This window comes from Neopelma chrysocephalum, unplaced genomic scaffold (genome assembly GCF_003984885.1).
Source record: "Neopelma chrysocephalum unplaced genomic scaffold, ASM398488v2 Primary Assembly neopelma1_96921, whole genome shotgun sequence".
NCBI classification, from domain to species: domain Eukaryota; kingdom Metazoa; phylum Chordata; class Aves; order Passeriformes; family Pipridae; genus Neopelma; species Neopelma chrysocephalum.
Window position 1 is genome coordinate 64909 of NW_020925564.1, and position 19710 is coordinate 84618.

The 19710-nt window shown below is 40.9% G+C and overlaps 1 protein-coding gene and 1 long non-coding RNA gene across 2 annotated transcripts in view; one reads left to right on the forward strand and one right to left on the reverse strand.

Moving 5' to 3' along the window:
• The window catches only part of PLCXD3 (phosphatidylinositol specific phospholipase C X domain containing 3), a 75835-nt gene that overhangs the window by 12519 nt on the left and 43606 nt on the right, over positions 1–19710 (reverse strand). The window contains exon 2 of the mRNA XM_027670641.1: positions 12767–13475. Coding sequence (XP_027526442.1) covers positions 12767–13475 — 709 coding nt within the window. The remainder of the gene's footprint in view (positions 1–12766; positions 13476–19710) is intronic.
• Positions 144–15927, forward strand: LOC113960839. Its single transcript, XR_003532121.1, has 3 exons — positions 144–312; positions 5214–5216; positions 15915–15927. It is a non-coding gene; the product is annotated as an uncharacterized LOC113960839 (long non-coding RNA).

Consider the following 19710-nt stretch of genomic DNA (forward strand, 5'->3'; position numbering starts at 1 on the left):
TGATAACATCCTACTTAACAGTTTACCACCTGCATTATACATTGTTCACCAGCTGCACCTGGCCATACCAGATGTGACCTCGAGGGAGGTGATTCTGCCCCTCTGCCCTTGTGAGACCCCAGCTGTAGACCGGCATTCAGCTCTGGGGTCCTCAGCACAGGAAAGACATGGACCTGCTGGAATGGGTCCAGAGCAGGACACAAAGATCATCAGAGAGGTGATGCACCTCTCCTATGAATACAGGATGAGAGAGCTGGGGTTGTTCAGCCTGGAGAAGAGAAGGCTTCAGGGAGACCTTATAGCAGCCTTCCAGTACTTGAAGGGGTTTATAAATAAGAGGGAGAGTAGCTTTTTACATGGTCAGATAGTGATAGGACAAGGAGGAACAGTTTTAAACTAAACAAGGACAGATTTAGATTAGATTTAGGAAAAAATTCTTCACTGTGAGGGTGGTGATGCACTGGAAAAAGGTTGCTTAGAGAAGCTGTGAATGCCCCATCCCTGGAAGTGTTGAAGGCCAGGTTGGATGGGGCTTTGAGCAACCTGGTCTAGCAGAAGGTATCCCTGGCCATGGTGGGAGGGTTGCAACTAGATGATTTAAAAGGTCCTTTCCAAACTAAACCATTCCATGATTCTTTGATTACTGATATCCCAAAATTTTCCTGTGAAATTTCCATGGAACAGATTACAAAACCAAACGCATAATGACACTATCCATCTTTGGCAAAACCCCATCAACACTTATCCTGCTTTCCATTAACCTCTGTATCTTCAATTATCACTTTTTTCCATCTAGGCTCTTCACTCTTGTGAACACTGGGGGCAGCTCAGACCATTCCCCTGCCATTTTTAGATTAGGTCATTAATTTTTGCTGCTCTCCACTCTAAACCACTGTTTTCAGAGGTCTGCTTTAACATGTGCAATGGCCACGCTAGTCTTCCAGCTTTTCTGCTATGGGGATTAGACAGATCACTCTGCTCTCTGCTTGAACGCATTCACTTCTTACAGCTATTATGAAACATCTTCCCCAATGATACCGAGAGTGGCAAAAGAAGTCTCCAAGAGGAATCCCGACAATTCAAACACTGCTTGGTAAACTAACTTCCAAACTCCCCAAACTGGACATGAAGATACATGGGATTAATAACAGTTATTTTAACCAACTCACAAGGGCCTATCACTAAGGTAGTAATGGTACAGTTCACTGTACAAAGGAATCCACTGGAGGAAATATAATGTGCTTCTTTCACTCTGGTAGATAGTGCTGGTGACCTCTAAGACATCCTTTTTAACATTCATTACTGGTAGATTCTGAAATCAAATACAAATAGTCATCTTTACTTTTAATTCAACCTTATTGCCAACAGTCTTGAGAAGTCTAGATGATACTATCAATGGCAGCATAACACGACTGACAGTGAAGTTCAGATCAGTGAAAAAGCTGAGTCAGACTCTTCCACATTGCATAGTCACGAATCACTACCTCTAGACTACAGCTGCCAACATGCTGTCTGTCTTGACTTCAAATAATTTTAAATTTTAGAGAGGGCAGTTGGGCCGTTTAACTTCTAGACAAAACAATGAGGTTGAACTTTCTCAGGGAAAAATTAAGAACAGATTCTGACTTATTTCTCCTGTAAAAAAAAAGTAGAAGACCCTGAAATATGCCACAGTATTACTTGGACAATAGTGTCTCCCTGAAGAAATCTGCCCTTCTACAGTGCTTATTACCATGCACTCCAGGTTAATTAATACTGTTAATAATAATTCTACTTTGCTTGGCTGGTGGTATTCACCCTATAGATAGTAGATAAAACTGTAGTTTCTAATAGCCATAAGCATAATTAAAATAGACATTAGGAATGAGAGAAAAAGTATACTATCTGGAGACTGTCGCTTGATCAATATCAAGGGGCAGGCAAAGGTTGGATACTTCAGTGCTAGATATCTGTTGTGGTACTAAATAGATCTGAAACCAAGATATCAAAACGAACAACTGCCGTTGTGTTAAAACTCCAGCATTTAAAAATGTGATTTTGTTTCAAATTAGAACGCAAAACCAAAATGTTGGCCTCTCCTATCAAAAAAAGTTCAAGACCTATTTCTGACTACAAAAATGAAAAACTGTGAATATAGAAACAGCACTAAATATTGCAATTAACACTGTAACATAAATCTAATGACAAGACAGAATTAATAGAAGTGAAAATGGAAATGTTTTGACATAAAATATTTTGTTAAAATAGACTTCTCCCTGGGGAAAAACTCCAAAAGCAGCATTCCTGGGAAAAGAGTAGACTTTAAGACACCTGCAGTTTTCAATAAAAAGCTGCATTGATGGGAAAAAGAACAAATGGATTGAAACAATTTACATAAACACGCACTTGACACCACATCTAACAAAACCAATAACTGTAGACCAAACTCTTAACAAAGGAAATTAATTATTAACCAATATACCACTGATGTGAGCTCAATATAGGTTTAAAAACAATAATGTTTTTGGTGATTTGTAGCGCTCTTACTAGTTCTGATTAGCACTAAATATAAGCACATATTTTGAGAAGTCTCATGTTTCCAGTAATACTGGTAAATTCTGGATTGATCTCATATCTTATTTAATGAGAACTCCATATCAATGAACCATGGCTGCTAACCATCAGGAAAAAGATAGACTAAAAAATACACTATATAGCTTGTAAAACTTTACTAGGGAACTGCAGAGGATGCATCAACAATACACTAAAATTCCCCTGGAGAAAAGCCAGGATAGGCACTTGGTTGAGAAACACTATAATAAAAAGGTCATGGAATAACTGGTTAGTTTGTGTTGAAATAGACCTTTAAAGGTTATCCAAGGGACACCACTTGTCACTGATGTCCATCAGGACTCTGAGCTGTTGGCCACTACCCTCTGGATGTGACTATCCAGGCAATTCCTTATTCACCAGATAGTCTATTCATCAAGGCCATATCTCCAATTTAGAGGGAAGGATGCTGGGGGGGACCATGTCAAAGGCTTTACAGTCCACACAGATGACATCCCCTGTCCACTGATGCATCACAGAAGGCCACTGGTTTGGTCAGGCAGGACTTGCCCTTGGTGAAGCCGTGCTGACTGCCCCAAATCACCTCCCTGTTCTCCATGTACCTTAGCATAACTTCTATGAGGATCTGTTTCATTATCTTCCCAGGCAAAGAGGTGAGGCTGACAGGTCAGTAGCTCCCAGGGTCTTCTTTTCTACCCTTCTTAAAAAAGGGTACAATGTTTCTCTTTTTCCAGGCACCTGGGATTTCACCTGATTTCCATGACTTTTCAAATACGATGGAGAGCAGCCCAGCAACTCCATCAGCCAATTCCCTCAGGACTTCAGGATGCATCTCATCAAATCCTATGGACTTATATACTGTCAGTGTGACCCAATGCACTGGTATATTGTGCATTGACAGAGATGTTATTTAAGAGATGACATGGATTCACAAACATAAGCCTGGAGAAAATACAAACCACTTACAAGAATCGCAACAAGCAGATGTGAGTCTGTATTTCAGAAGATATGTACCCTGAGAAGAGCTGTGCAGCTGGTACAGTGAATGCTGGCTGTTAGCAGAAGAGGAAGGTTACTGAGAGGGAATTACAGAAACTGACCATTGTTGTCAGTCCATCCAGTGCATTATTTCACAGAATCACAGAACATCCTGATTTGGAAGGGATCCATAAAATGGTTGAAGTCTAACGCCTGGCCCTGCACAGGACAACCCCAAGAATCACACCATGTGCCTGAGAGCATTGTCCAAATGTTTCTCAAACTCTGGTAGGGTTGGTGCTGTGACCACTTCCCTGGGGAGCCTGTTCCAGCACCCAAACACCCTCTGGGTGAAAAATTTTCTCCTAATACCCAATCTAAACCTCCCCTGACACAGCTTCATGCCATTCTCTCAAGACCTGACACCAGAAAGATCAGCATCTTCCCTCCTCTTCTCCTCATGAGGAAGCTGCAGACAGTTTATCAGGTCTCCTCTCAGTTTCCTCCTCTCCAGGCTGGACAAGCCAAGTGACCTCAGACACTCTCCATATGGTATCTCCTCTAGACCCTTCAGCATCTTTGTAGCTCTCCTTTGGATGTTTATGTTTCAGTTACTAGAGAACAAAGAAATGTCCTTCCTGAGCTGAAAAGTATTTTTCAAGCAACAGCCCACCTATCTGTTTTATAAGAAATAGCTCAGAAGAAAAAAAAATTCCAGATGTTTATCATGGAGGATTAATGCCTCCACAAATGTCCCTCAGACTGGAGAGCTCAGAGGAGAGAGGTTTCCACCAAGACAAAACCATTCAACTAGATTCATGTCTCTCCTGTTCTAGCACAGCCAGACAGTAACAGCAGTGAAACACTATCTGATGGAGAGAGGGAGCCAGCAGCAAACACCACTAGGATATCATTATGAGCCAAATGTTCTGTGCTGAGATTCGCAAAAGGCTCAGAAGAACTCACTGTGCCTAGTGTGAAAATAGGGCAAGAGCACACTCTCATTTCCAGTGCCACAGTGATGACCTTACCCCTCTCAGCTGAGCCCTGTCCTTTACCTTTGACAGAGGGATGCTTAACAGATGGACCAGACTGGGCACTCATCATGCCACGAGCTCCTACTTTTCTCAGAAACAGTGCCAGTACCTTGGACAACACACAAGTACCTTGATGACATTCCAGCAAAGAGCTTTAGGACTACCCACCTAGCACCAGACAACAGCCTGAAACAGTATCCCTGGTACAACACATCTTTTCCTAAATCTTTACCATTTTTAAAGGCTGATGGTAACACTCTGGTTTCAGGTTTATATTTTCACCTTAACTGCCCAAACCCTTACCATCACCTCACATGCAGCTGAAGTGGAAATGAAACTTGCTGGGCTGACTGATTGCAGTAGCTTAGAGAAGCAAGCAAAACAAAGTAAAAAGAGCATGCGTGGGAGGAGCGAGATGGAGAAAGGTGGCTAAGGAAAGGATGTGACAACAGTGGTCCTTGCACATAGGCAGATCCTCCTCTTGATGCAGGGAGGGTGGCATGACCCCCACACAGCTGACAGCTCACTCGAGACAACCCCGCAGTACGGGAAAGACATTGAGATGCTGGAATGAGTCCAGAGAAGGGCAACAGAGCTGGGGAAGAGTCTGTAGATTAAGTCATATATGGAGCAGCTGAAGGAGCTGAGGTTGTTTCACCTCCAGAAAAAGAGGTTCAGGGGTGACCTCATTGCCCTCTACAACGCTGTACAGGTTGTAACAAGGCGGGGGTTGACCTTCTCTCCCAGGACATGAGGAAATGGCCTCAAGCTGCACCAAGGGAAGTTCAGATTGGAGATCGGGAAGAATTGCTTCACTGAAAGTGTGGTTAGGCATTGGAACAAGCTGCCCATGGAGGAGGTGGAATCACCATCCTTGGAAATGTTCAAGAAACTACTGGATGTGACACTTAGTGCTATGGTTTAGTTGGCATGACAGTGTTCAGTCAAAGGTTGGACTCAAGGATCTTGAACATCTCTTCCTACATTAGTGATTTTTTGATTCTAAATCCAAGTAGGAAGGGAATAAAGATCCATGGCTGTCCCTCTTTGCTGTCCAGCAGCAAAATCAAGGTGTCCATTACCCAAGATCTGATATCATACTTGATTTACTGCACAACAGTGCATGCTGGCAGAACTGAGAGTTCCAGAATGCCGTTTGAAAGATAAAATTAGGCAGGTTTCAATACCCCACCATGAAACAAATGATGGCAAGGTTCATCTTTTTTGCTATAGCTCAGAAAACAAAAATGTTCAATGGGAAAGTGCCTACATCTCATCACGGCTCCTTCTCCACTCTAACCACTTAGTCTCCTTCATATCTTAATACTCTTTTATGATATAATACATTCTGGATGACAGTTGCTTAGTTACAAAAACCCTCAGATCAACAGCTACAGTATTAAAATATTGCCAAAGGTCAAATCCCACTGTATGATCATTCAACATCTCAAAGACGTGTCTTTTATTATTTTTCTTAGTGTCTGAAATAAATACTAAAAAACATTTTAATATAACAAGCTGTGCTCTGTTGAAGCAACTGTACAGCCAGGGTCAATACATGCAATTATATCATTATAATTATAGACAAACTGTTATTATTATCTTTGACTACATCAATTTTATATCTTAGCCCTTCCCCTACCCCTCCCTCAAAAAAAAAATCAATCCTGGAGGAAATTAGAATTATGAAACATTTGGCTAGAAGTAAAATTGTAAAGAAAAGATCAGTAAAAGAAGGTTAAATATTTCCAGGCTTTATATTGCATGAAACCAGCATCTTTCACAACGGCAGTGGCTCCTTAAGAAAGAATTGCATTGTATTATACAGACATTACTGTTTTAACAGAACAAAAGCATGGGCATTTTTACAGCCTATGCAAGTTCTGCATCATATAGAAGGTGGTACATCCCCAAGATATTCAGCCTGGCTGCTTTCCCTATTTTCAAATCCTTTTCCATCCCCCTCTTCCAGTATCTCTTTTTCATCAATGTGGCACCAGGGTGTCAGAATTCCTGCTTCTTCTGCATGCTTTACCCCAACACAACTCTGGCTGTAGCCTGCATGCCCAACTGCTCATACAAACAGAGGCTACTTGTTTGTAAGCATGGGGAAGCATTTAATGAAATTAATTGCAGGCTTGGTGTACCTTCTGACAATGGATCTGAGAGGGTTCTGTAGCTAAGGTTTCCTTAACACCCTTTCCTGTCTTACACCTTTCCTACCATCCAAATGGAGATAGACAATGCAGAAGTCAGGGATAGACAGCTGACTTCTCACAAGACAGTGCAGATGCATTCTCCCTAGATTGCATTTGAAAGCCCTCTAAGCCTTTAGAGGATGCTGAGAATTGCTCAAGTCTGTCAGGAATGATACAGCATGTTCAAACATATAGCAAACATGTTAGTTAGTCCAGAACTGTCCAGTTCTCTGCTTAAAATTTGACAAGGATGTGTCTACAGATCTACTTACTCATATAGTCCTGAAGGCAATGGTTTGCAGCTTGCAGGTGCTAACACAACAGAGAAACATGGATGTGCCCGCACCTCCTGAGTTTGTATTTGTTTGAGTTTGTATTACATATCATTGTATTACAGAAAATTATTACCACCTTGAAAATCCCCTTGTGAATACATCTGGAAGAGCTTGTTTGTGTAAATCTGTGTTCATTTTGTACCTTATAAATGAAGAGCAGAAGGATCAATCCATCAAGGAATCATTCCCTTCAGAATGAAGCAAAAGCAGCTACATAGACCCAGGCCCAACATCAGCAAATGCATTTTTCCTGGGGTCAGCAATTGTTAGCATCTATTAGCTGTTGAGTTTCCTTAGTGATCTGAGTAATACAGAAAGATCAAAGAAAACCCAACTGACTGAGACATTTGCAATTTCACTACAGCAGGCATAGAGACTGAAGCATGAAATCTTTGAGACAAGTAGATGTTAGTGACAGCTTACAGCAGTGGGGCTGAGTGAATGAATGAACATTTCCTATTTGTGATGGAAAACGCTGCTTTCTGTACATGAAGGGTCACACTGTGCTCAGAGTGTGATGACAGGATCATATAAAATATATTTACAAGCAGTCACACAGCATATACTGTAACTGCAAGCAGGTGTTTCGGTGCCTAACACGATAAAGCTCACAAGCAGACAAAATAGAGGGAAAGACTGTGAGACACCCCCACCCACCCCAAGGAAACACCAAGACAACTACCCCAAACAAACACCCAAAAAACAAGACACTGATAATGCTGGTGGTTACAGAGCTGGTGATCACTGTGACAGTCTCCTTTCTGGACAAAATCCCACAGCCTACTACTAGGTATGTAGATAAATGCTTCAACGAAGTTATTAAAAATCCTCTGCTCCTGTATTTTGTGGCAATTTAATACTGTCCCAGGTTCATGACCAAAGCCTTCAGACACAACCACCCAGCCCTTCCTATGGGAATGCTGTATTAAAATTCTCATGCACACAGATGCTCCAACCATGAAATGCCACTACACATACACAGTCGGCTTGGGATTTTACTGTGCAGGCCAGTTGACATGGTAGATATATTCTTCAAATGAAACCAAGGTCTCCCTGTGCTGTTCTGTGTGCAAACACAGAGACGGCTTCTTGTGTGGAAAGACTGGAAAAGTAATTAAGGATAGTTTGAGGAAGAACAGAAATACTAAGGATTTATCTGGATTGCCCAGAGTACTTTTGGATTCCCTACCAACATACCAGAATGCCATTTTGTGCCTTCTAGGGTCGGGGGGGGGGTTGAAAGAGACAAAAAAAGACAACCACCTCCAAAAGCAAGCATGGCCCAGTCAAGCAAGTATGTTGTACCACACACATTAGTGAGGGACAGAGCCCGCGATCGCCTGCCGGCAGCTAAAGAGCTGACACACCAGCTTGTCGAGTCCTGAAATCCAAACGAGCTCATTGGAGCCTGCTGCTCTCCTGCAGTCCATCACAGAGACAGATATCAAGGTTACAATCAGGAAGAATGCACAGACAATTAGGAAAATACAGCTGCCACAGTCACCATTTCTGTTGTTTTGCTTTTTCACATAAAATAGTTGGAGAATGGCATCAGTCAGTACCAAGGATCAAAATATGATCAATTCCCACTCTTCCTGCCACACAGAAACCCCAAAATTCAGCTGACCAAGATATGGTACCATCAGTAACTGACTCAAAAAAATCCCACTTCTTGCAACTTCAGGGATCATTTTTCATATAATATCCACCTATTTCTAGCTAAATCTGACTCTGCTTAGTTCATGACTGTACCGAGAGATGCCTTTTCTCCTGACAGCTTCTGTGGCCTACTTACCACCCCTGCTGTTAATAGTGTGGATTGGATGCTTTGCCTCCACTTTCAAAGGTTCATTCTTATGTGCAGGATATTTTTTTTTTTAAATTTGGTTTGGTTGATAAGGAGGAAGTTTTAGCATGGTAGGCAAGGATTTAGTCATATGTGAGCCACAGAGAACATTATCCTTAGAGATTAATTTGGAAATCAAGTGACAATTGGCAGGGTATGTGTTTATTTTCTATTTTTTGAAAGCTTTAAAAGTACCACAGGTTTTTTGCATCATCTGAAGGAGATCTATTCTTCTTCTATATTATTAAACCTCAGAGACACAAAGAGAATATCATGCTTGTCTCAAGTGTCAGAGATAAAATTAGTAATTTCACTGCAAATCAGAAAACAAACTAGATTATTAGGAAGAAGAGCTCTACACTAATCAAAAGGGTGTCTCACAACCACCTTTTAGATGTACTAAAGGCAGCTGCCTCACTGTGAATTTAATTCAATGAGCACAGGAAACGTAATTTATTTGGCACATACTGTTTGCTAATCAAAGAGTATTTCTTGGCATCTAAACTGTGTGAGTGACAGAATGTTAAGCCTGAAAACATACTGATAGTCCTCAAAGTTTTTCATCAAATCCAAGAAACATAATGTGCACACATGCAAGCAATTCTTCTCATTCAAGTAATGAAGGTGAAATCTGTGTTATCGAGTTTTGTTACACTGAACTGTGGTCTTAGGGAGACCTTACAAGAAATGGCTTTTTCCTCTCATATTTGTGCAGGACAGAAAGCTTCATGACTTTATAATTTCTCCTTCTTTCTAATTACTGTACCACAGAACACTACCTGTGATGACGACAAAGTCTGTGAGCAAACCTTATCAGCAGAAAACAGTCCTGGTATATCTTCATTCAATTCAGACTTAGGAGCATGAAACTGGTTTTTTTGTTGATTTTTTTTTTTTTAATCAAGGTTACTGTGGGCTTCCCATCTTGCATATCTGTGGTGTGGGGAACAGGTTAAGGAATAACTTCTCTTTTCCTTCTGAAATGTATTGCCTTGGGAGATTGCTCTACTGCAGTGTGAATGTGTGGACCTCCACCACCACAGGCAGTCATGATGAACAGCCATTAAACCAACCATCTTGGCTGCAGAGGAATATTTCACTGTGCTCTTTCACAACATAAGCTAAAAAACAGCAGAAAGGAGCATGGATTGCTGCACAGTGTCTGCTCACACTTTTTCTAGTGCAACAGATGCTGTGACTGAGGAAAACCAGGTTCTCCCTCTAAGGTAGCCATTGCTCTTCAAATCATAAATAATCTCAGGACTAATAAACAACTGCAGAGATCAAAGCCTGGTATGTTTTATTGAATTTAAAAGATCTAAACTTTGCTCTATTATCCATATGTAAAAGGCATCTGTACAGACGGAGGAAAAAACAAAAGAAATTACTACAGGTTTTATTCAAAAATGCCAAAGAAATATTTCTCAAATGTAATGCCTAGTTTAGGAAAAAATACCCAAACGAAACCCCACACCAGGATTATGTGAAAAATTCAACCTTTTTCCACATTTGCATTCAGATCTTCTAAAATTCAAAGTGCAGGAAAAACCCCATCTAAGTACGGTCATAAAACTGCTGCCAAAAGCATTCTTAATGTAAAGCTCTTCACCAGCATTTCTTAATAAGGAGAAAACAGTATAATATGTATAAGTCTATTCAGTAACTGGTAAAAAAAGTCCATATGTTATCTACCCGGACACGGTGATGAGACTTGACCTGTATATTTATTCTGAAAAGGACAGAATAATCTTTTTAAAACTAATTAAGAGACGGTTCAAAGTAGCAAACACAGCACAGTTGGAACACCTCTCTTGGCTCCTTTAGTATGGATTACATACTTTTAAGTTACTAAAACTTTAAGGCAGTGATGTTGAAGAGGACTGTGCAAGTTCTACTAATTACATTTCATCTTCTAATTGCTCACCTATTTAACAGGATCATGATAAAGTGAGGAGCAGTTCTGAATATACTTGATGTTTACTTTTAGAGCAGTTAACTCAACATACAAGCTCAGTTTTTCTCTACATTATCACACATTCCAAGCCTGGAGATAATTTTAAAGGTCCATTTTTTTCATAATGGCTTATAACAGTTATGCAAAGAAAGAAGCAAGTACTCATGCAGCAGATGTGATTACACATTTGTGGCTCATGTGAAAAATCTTAGTTGAAATTTGGAAAAACAATATTTCCAAGTTTTTCAGCCCAATTATAACCTGACATTTCAGGTTAGTCACAATCTCAAAATTTGCTGTGGAGAAAGACATACTATGAGTTCAAAGGCTCAGGACGTTCAGAGCTCAGTCATATTCAGCATCTTTATGAAGCCTTTATTTTTCCAAGCAGCTTCAAGAAAGTACATTATGAGCTAGAGAAGAAGAAAATGGATTTTAATGGCTATTTTATTGATGCAGCAAGCTTTAAGAACAACCTGTTAGTTTCCTGATTGTGCTACTTCATGTTCTAAAGAACACTCAGAAAGATGTTTAGCAGAGAAAACAAATCCCTGAACAACAAGGTGTTTATTGGTAAAACCCATCAACAAAGTAGTATTTCAGCACAGAGAAGTGCTCTTCAGACTCGGCAGAAAGGGAGATTCTCCAGTCCAATGGAGCCTATAAAACATAGATGAAAGATATACCAACAGCTGCAAGTGCAGTCACACAAGAACTTCTGAATCACATTCCACTGCTCATAAAACCTACTATGTCAATGTTTTACCATTTCACGTAAAGTTTTCACCTAATTTTTTAAGTTAACAGTTGCTTGGAAAGCTGCCATAAAAATGGCTCAACATTTCTCAAAGATGAGGCATGTTTTCTTTGCAGGCGCTGTGTCATTCATCTCATAGAATGGGATAGTATTTCCAACAGACCTTCCTGGCACAAGCACATCTGTGCAGAGAGCAGAATACTAACAGGCCAGTGACCCCCACTGTAAACTTTTTTTTACACTCTGCAGCTCTTTATTTTTAAGGAGAAAAAAAAACCAAAACCAACAGCTCTCGCATGTTGGCATTAAATTTCAGGCTTCCTACCAAGTTGTCAAGAACGCAGTGCACATATATGCCTTTAAGCTGAAAATTGGCTATGATTTAATAAAGTCAGAATGGTATAAATAATGCATGTCTTTCACAGGTAGCTTTTTTTGTAATTTAACAACTAATAGCCTTTCAACAAAGTATTCCATGTACAGAACCTATACAATGATCTGCAGTCTCTTTCCTGTATGATAACTCAGAGACTGTCAGGAGTCGAATTCACTCTAATGCTGTCCTGCTAGCTTCGATGCAATGTGTGATTGTATGGAGACAGAGAAACCATGCAACTTTAAGGTGTGTAAACGTAGTTAAGGATGCTAAGTCTGCAGCATCAGGCTTTGCTGATGAGCCAGGATGAACAAATTATTTATCCAATACCTGATGTATAAATAAAACCTTAAATTATCTAGATCATGCAGATGGATTTTTCCTCATTCAGTAAGGAAATCCCAGGCAAGATAGTCACAGTGAGAAATCAAATTTGAAAAACAAAACAAATTAGCAAAACCTGTGTTCACAAAAAAAATAAAAAGAAAGTAGAAATTAGGCCAATCCCATAATATCTCATTAGGCTTTAAGCAGCAGATTTTCTTTCAGGATACAAAAGCTTGTCCTTGAATGTGTTTCTCTTTAGGATTTTAGAATTGTGCCCAAGTTCTGATTAGCCCACAGTAGCAGGGGAGAAATGCATCTGCTGGAGTTTCTTTAAAAGGAATTAGAAAAGCAGCACTACCAACACACATACTTGGGACAGTCAGCATACCTTACCAGCCATAAACTTACCTTTCTGTGATTGTTTCTCTGAGACCACTAGCAACCCCTTTCACCACTGTACTAGCCTTTGGTGTCAGCACTACTTGAGATATAAAAAAGGAGCCCTTCTTTCTTCTTTCAGTGATTGATGCCTGGAGAAACTGAATCAGTTTTTCCGGATCCGTTGTGTTTGCCCAAGGAGCTGGCATCATCTGGCCTGGCCAAAGAAACGCTACCTCGACAGCCACTGGGCTGTGGTAGAACACCAGCACTTGGTGTTCCTTCTCCCACAGGTACTGGAGGGTGACTTCATGGGCAAATATAGCAGGACACATTTTGTTTCCATACGTATCTTTGAGCATCTGGACAAGCTTTTCATGATGGTACTTCTGCATCCCATAGAAGTGATTGAAGTCCAAGAAGACCACTTCTTTTGGGTGCTCAGTGAGAAATGCATTGATCTCCTCCAGACCCTCCTTGACTTTGGCACTGAATAAACCATGAGCGAAGTAGAGCTCATTGTCTGGGTCTCTGGGCTTGGTGGAAATTCTAAGATCAAAATACCGTATACCTGCCCCCAGCTGGCTGGTGAAGTTCATGGTCTGTGTAGCCAACCACTTCCTCATCAGCTTCTTAGCCACAGTCCCAAAAACTGACACAAAATTCTGGACTGTTTCCGGCTGTTCAGGCCCAACTGGAGAGGCTTCATCGATGTAGAAACTAAAAGAGTCATGAGACCCTAAAAACACAACAGAGGAAAAGTATCAGCATTGTATTTGTAGATTAAAAGTAATTAATGATTTTTTCCTTAATAAACATAATTTTCTGACCTGTACCACACTCACCAACCACCTCTCCTGCCCTTTCCCTCAATTACAGTACATTTGTCTGGCAGCATTTCCCCACCAGCACTTTGCAGGAACTTGAAAGAAAGGTAATGCCTGTTTCACTGCTTGTCTGATGCTTGCTCTCCAGCTCTTACTTATGCTTTTAAGCTCAATGAAGCCAGTAGGTTCTCAACACTGAAGCAGTTCTGGTAGCAAAGATAGTCACATAATAAATCCCTTGAGCCAACAGGAAGAGTCTGGACCTGCACACTGAATCATGCACTGTCTAATTTGCAGAATCAAAGGAAACAAAACAAACCAATATCATTCCACGCACACCTTTATAGCCAGCTAAAATAGGAGTTGAAAAAATGCCAAGGACACTTAATCTTTCTGACCTTTATTTCAAGTCTCGTCTGCTCATCCACAAGGTTACTGAATCCTGTTTTCCTTCTTAACTTTACCTTTAAAACTCTTTCCTTTACTTTGCTAAATAAGTACAATAGATAGAAACAAGGATAGCATTGCATTCCACTGATAAAATTCAGAAACTCCACTGCGTGTTCTTGACAAGAATGGGGTATACTTCTTAACATGTCTATGTACAGGAGTTATCATTTTCTACAATACAGTTGAATACAAATATGTATGGCACTTTGCTATGCAAAATTCTCTGCCTTAAGGTATGTCCATTTAAAAAAAAACAAACCAAAACCCAAACCAACCAACCAAAAAAAAAATAAAGCAAACCAACCAAAAAAACAACAAAAACAAAGCAAATGAAACAAAAAAAACCCAACAACCAACCAACCAATCAAAAAGAAAAGGCAGCAGTTAATTTTGCTAAGCATTTAGACATCCACATGAAAGCAGGTGATAAATCTAAGGACATCTGCAAATGATCTGCATGATCATTCCTCTGCAAGGGGCTTCATCTTGCTTTATGGAGAGATAAACTGACCAGAGGGGATGTTTATCACCTTTGTCTACCCTCAGCCTGCTGAATACCTGGTGGTGAGACCTGGCAGTTTACACAAAAACACTGTCTGTCTGCTGGCACAGCCACACTCCCACTATTCCAGCCAAAGAAGATGCTTCTGGTCAGATTCATGGCTGCAAGCAGATCTGCTCCTCTGCCTCAGACACACTGCTTGCAAACCTCCTTCAAGGTCAGCAGGACTTGCACTCCTGAAATGGACTGCAGCACTAGGCCCTCAGACATCCAAATCCTACATCAAAATGGGTTCAGAGCACTAGTCTTGCCTGTCACCGATGCTTTTGTAGGTGCTTTTCAAAATTACTTTCCAAAGCATGCATGCTGTAGCAAATAAGTATCACATTAATGAAATCCTGCCAGTCAGTCATTTCTGAGAGCAATGCTATTTCACCTGAACTGGAATAAACCCTATAAACTGAGGCAACAGCTATAACATTTTCTCCTTTAGCAATAAATGGAGTCACAACAAATCACCTTAGACTCTGGCTTGGATTTGGCTTTGTTTAATCTGAGAAATGTCTTTAAATTTTGTACACCTCTGCTTTTCGTGGTTGTCTCTTTGAACTGCATTTTCCTTTAAATATTAGATAAATTTTCCATTTTGATGAAGGTTTCTGCTGCTAAGTGTTGAAGTGATAACATATTTCTTGCAGAATCTGATTAGATCATGCAGTATCTGGTTACACACTGATATCCTCAGGGACTAGATCTGCATACAGAATTCTAATGGTAAAACAAATGATTAGAGCTGTGACTTGTGTATCAACAGTATTACAGGGAAAATCAATGAGATACATTAAATGTTCTGCTCAATGTAATCTGCACTAATGCAGAAATCAAAGTAAATCCAGTCTTGTTTAAAATAAGGCATAGCTACTGATATTAGCAAGGGATGGATTTGGCAAACCCTCACTTTGTCCACTGAAGTCCCTTCTATTTTTGTAGGGTTTTATGTCAGAATAAGTACATGTGTAAACATGATCACCTGATTACAGCAGTAGGCTCAAAATGGTATTAAGATTAATTGAACCACTCGTACTTTGTTTTCTGATGTACAGACACTAGCAACCTGAAGTTGCAGAAGAAGTAGTAGATAAACTTGACCAGCACTGGCAGTGTACACATATTGGCTTAAACTACTACTTAAAACTACTTAAGTCAAGAGAGGCAGTGCAATTATCACAGTAGAAAACTAAGATAAAAAACTTGTCAGCAGGTAGCTACTGGTAATGCAAGACACTGAGAAGAAAGAGGGCTTGGGGAAACACCACAGTTAGAAACACCTGGACATTACAAGCAGGGTAGTACAGAAAAATATATTTTCTTAATTAAGGTCTTCATGCACACACTTGAGCCTAAAAATAGGTATTTCTATGTGGAAGGTATAGAGAAAAGTGCACAGTGCACTGGGAATCTCCATGTTTCGTAACCCGAACAAGGAAGCCCCACAGCATAATACAGAAAGGAAACAAGGCTTGACTTAACTTGGTTGACACTGAATGAAGCAAATGTCAGCTGTTCAGGAGTATGTAAAGATTCCTCTTGACTGAAAAATACAGCAAATGTTTTGTCTTTCCACATGTATGGGTAATTTGAACAGGTCATTTAAATATTTATTTCTACCATGCACTCACCTTTTGCCTTAATCCTACTCTGCAGTACTAGACAGCTTACTCATGTAGTTCACAGAAATTCAAAATCCTTACACAGAGCAAATTAGAGTATGATCTCTTCCACTGTCATACCCAAAATAATTTCATTCCTGGTAATGAGAGAATGCTCTACAAACATGCACATTGTTTTTAGCAACCATGCTTCCTCGCAAACCTTGCTTTTGTGCATGGGGACATTCCCATCCTATTTTTTCACTGGGAAGTCATCTTGAATGTTCTCTGTATCACCAAATCTCAGCTTCCATGAAGAGAGGATGCAAATTACATTTAGGAGTATTAATGCAATGATGTCTGCAATCTCTGGAAGGTAGCAGTGCTTGCACATCACCTATCTTCATTATGGTAGGTCTACTACCGCAGAGACTTCACAGATTGAGACCTGGAGGAAAAGAGGGGAAGTGACTCATCCCAAGTCATGCAGGGAGTAAAAGGTAATATTCCTCTTCTGTGCAAACATATTTGCTCACCAGTTTACTTAGTGTCTAGTACTTCCTTAAAATATTGCACACTGTTTTCCCATTGTTTCAACAGCCCAACATATCACTGATCCAGGAAGCCAAGGCTGGAGGCTTGCAAGGGTTTGCATATGTGTGTGTGCATGTGCTACAGAGTGCCCAGTCAAGAAGAAAAAGCTAACAAAGCCTTTAAACAATTGAAAGAAGCTTTAGTATTAGATGTTTTCATGCAGAAACTTTGAGGCATCTGCTGGAAGATCAGAACAGCAGAGTACAGGCAATCTGGAGACCATCAAAGACTTTTTTTATTGCAGGTACTCCTTTAACTAGCAAAGGTGCACTGCTCAATCTTGTATCAATTAAGGAAGGAATGGCTAAGGACATAAGGCTGATGACAGCCTTAGATCGAGTGACTGTAAGGTGTAGTAAGACTTTAAAATACTCAGGAAGGCAATGAAGGCAAAAAGCAGAATAAAGGTCCTGGATTTCAGAGCAGCAGTCTTGGCTCGTTCAGGAAATTGGTAAGGGGTAGCCTGTAAAAGCTAAATTACCTTAAATGCCAAGAGACTTAGGAGAAAGGGCTGAACTTGAAAGGCAACCTCTCTAAAGCATATGAACAGAGTGCGAGGAAACAGGGAGGTAACGCAGGAGGCAAGTTTGGCTGAATGGGTAACTCTGGAGTGACCTCAGACCTTGGAAAGCCATTGCAGAAGGTGTAAGCAGGGACAGGCTGCCTGGGAGAAACAGAGGAGGATGGCAGGGAGGGAGTTACAAAGGGCACAGCTCAGAAGGGAAACCTGCAAGGGATGGGAAAGGCAAGAGATTGCTCCTGCAGATCTGTCAGCAGCAAAAGGAAGCAAGAAGAATGCTGTTCCAGTACAAAACAGGGCAAGAGACCTCCTAAAAGATGGGATGCCATCCAGAGGACCTGGAGAAGCTTGAGGATTGGGCCCATGGGAACCTCATGAGGTTTAACAAAGTCAAGTGCAAGGTGCTGCACCTGGGTCAGGGCAACACCTGGTATCAACACAGGCTGGGGCATGAGCAGATCAAGAGCAGCCCTGGAGAGAAGGACTTGGGGGTGCTGGTGGATGAGAGGCTGGACACGAACTGGCAATGTGTGTTCATAGCCCAGAAAGCCAAGTACGTCCTGGGCTGCATCCAAAGTAGCATGGCCAGCAAGTTGAGGGAGGTGATTCTGCCCCTCTGCTCTGCTAAGACCCCATCCAGAGCTCTGCATCCAGCTCTGGCACCCCCAGCACAGGAAGGAAATCGACTTGTTGGAGCCAGTGCAAAGAAGGGCCATGAAGATGATCAGAAGGCTCAAGAACCTTTCCTCTGAGGACAGGCTGAGAAAGCTGGGGTTGCTAAGCTTTGAGAAGGGAAGGCTGGTCAACAGCAGCCTTCCAGTACCTAAAGGGGACATATAAATAAGAGGGAGAGCAACTTCTCATGTGGACAGTCACAGGACAAGGAAGAACAGTTTTAAACTCAAAGAGGAGAGATTTAGATTAGATATCAGGAAGAAATTATTTACTATAAGGGTGGTGAGGCACTGGAACAGGTTGCCTAAGGAAGTTGTGGATGCTCCATCCCTAGAGTGTTCAAGGAAAGGTTGGATGGGGCTTTGTAACCTGATCTAGTTGAAGGTGTCCCTGCCTATGGTAGGGGGGTTGGAACTAGACAATCTTCAAGATCCCTTCCAATCCAAACCATTCTATTATTCTATAAGTAATCATCAAGAGACACTTAAAATGTCGTCACCAGCAGTGATTAAAAAAACAGAAGTGGTCAGTTTCAACCATTGAGAAATTAAATTTAAATAAACTTAGATGTGGCCAAACACAATTTAGATATTCAAGAGTAAATGAAGCAGTATCACTTACATTGCTAGGGAACAGCTGCTAGTACTTTTATTAGGGAGAACTGTCTCCTATTTTCTTTGCTGAATTCCTGTAATAGGACAATCGGGAATATTTAACCCACTACAGCTCAGTTATGGACACATTTACGGCTTCCCTGGAGGGCTAAACCCCACATTTAAAAAATAATTGGACTCAGTGCTGAAAGAAGTCCCTTAGGGAGAATGCATTGTAGTTCAGAATCATTTCTTCAGTCCCTTGGAGGTTTACACAGAGGCATGGCACAACTATTATTTTTGGTGGCTAAGCTTAAATATATCATTCACAAAGCCAGCACGTGTAGCTGAACTTTGCTGTGGCCTGCCCTTGCTTCCCTGTACATCCCTTGTAAAAACAGCCTGGTAAATAGCACCTAAAATTGAATGGCGCTGACCAATATGCTCCCAACAGCAGCAATCACACCCTGAAGATCCACAAGTATCAGAAAAACCACAAAGAGATAGAAGCAAAGTTTCACAGTTTTCAGCCTGTTTTTATCTCTTGCCCTTTTCCCACAGATCTCAAGCTCCTCTTGTCTCTGTGCTGGGAGTTATCCAACAGCTGTTGGAAGTGGAGTCTTTTACTGCTGCTTTGGATGTCACTAAAAGCTTTACCTGCTGTTGTCATTCTGTATTTAGGAGATGTCATCCGTTGGTGACTATTGCTGAAATGTCACATGCAATGCCACCTAAGTTCTCATCCTTATCACTGAAGGCTCTATAGTGACTGATAGCAGATCACAACATGTGTCTTGGATAGCCAGGACAAAGTCCATGACCTCCTGTACACAGGAGAACAATGCAGATGTTCTTGCAATCTCATTTGGTCTGTTGTCACTCTCTTTTTTGGTCTTAAAAATCAATCAAACAAGGGAAAAGCCCTGTGAATCTTCAGCTAGTCATACTGCCATTTCAAGGAATAGCAAAACCTACTCATGAACAATAGAATCAGTGCACCTCAATATTGCATTTAACCTTCTTTTTAAGATGGCTGAGCACTGTTCCCTTCATCAAAGCAACAGAAAATCGTGAGAAGTCAAGGGGTGCTGCCAAGAGCAATGTAATTCAGACTTCACAATCCAGTTCCCTTTAGCACACAAACTGCTTGGGTGATACAAGCTT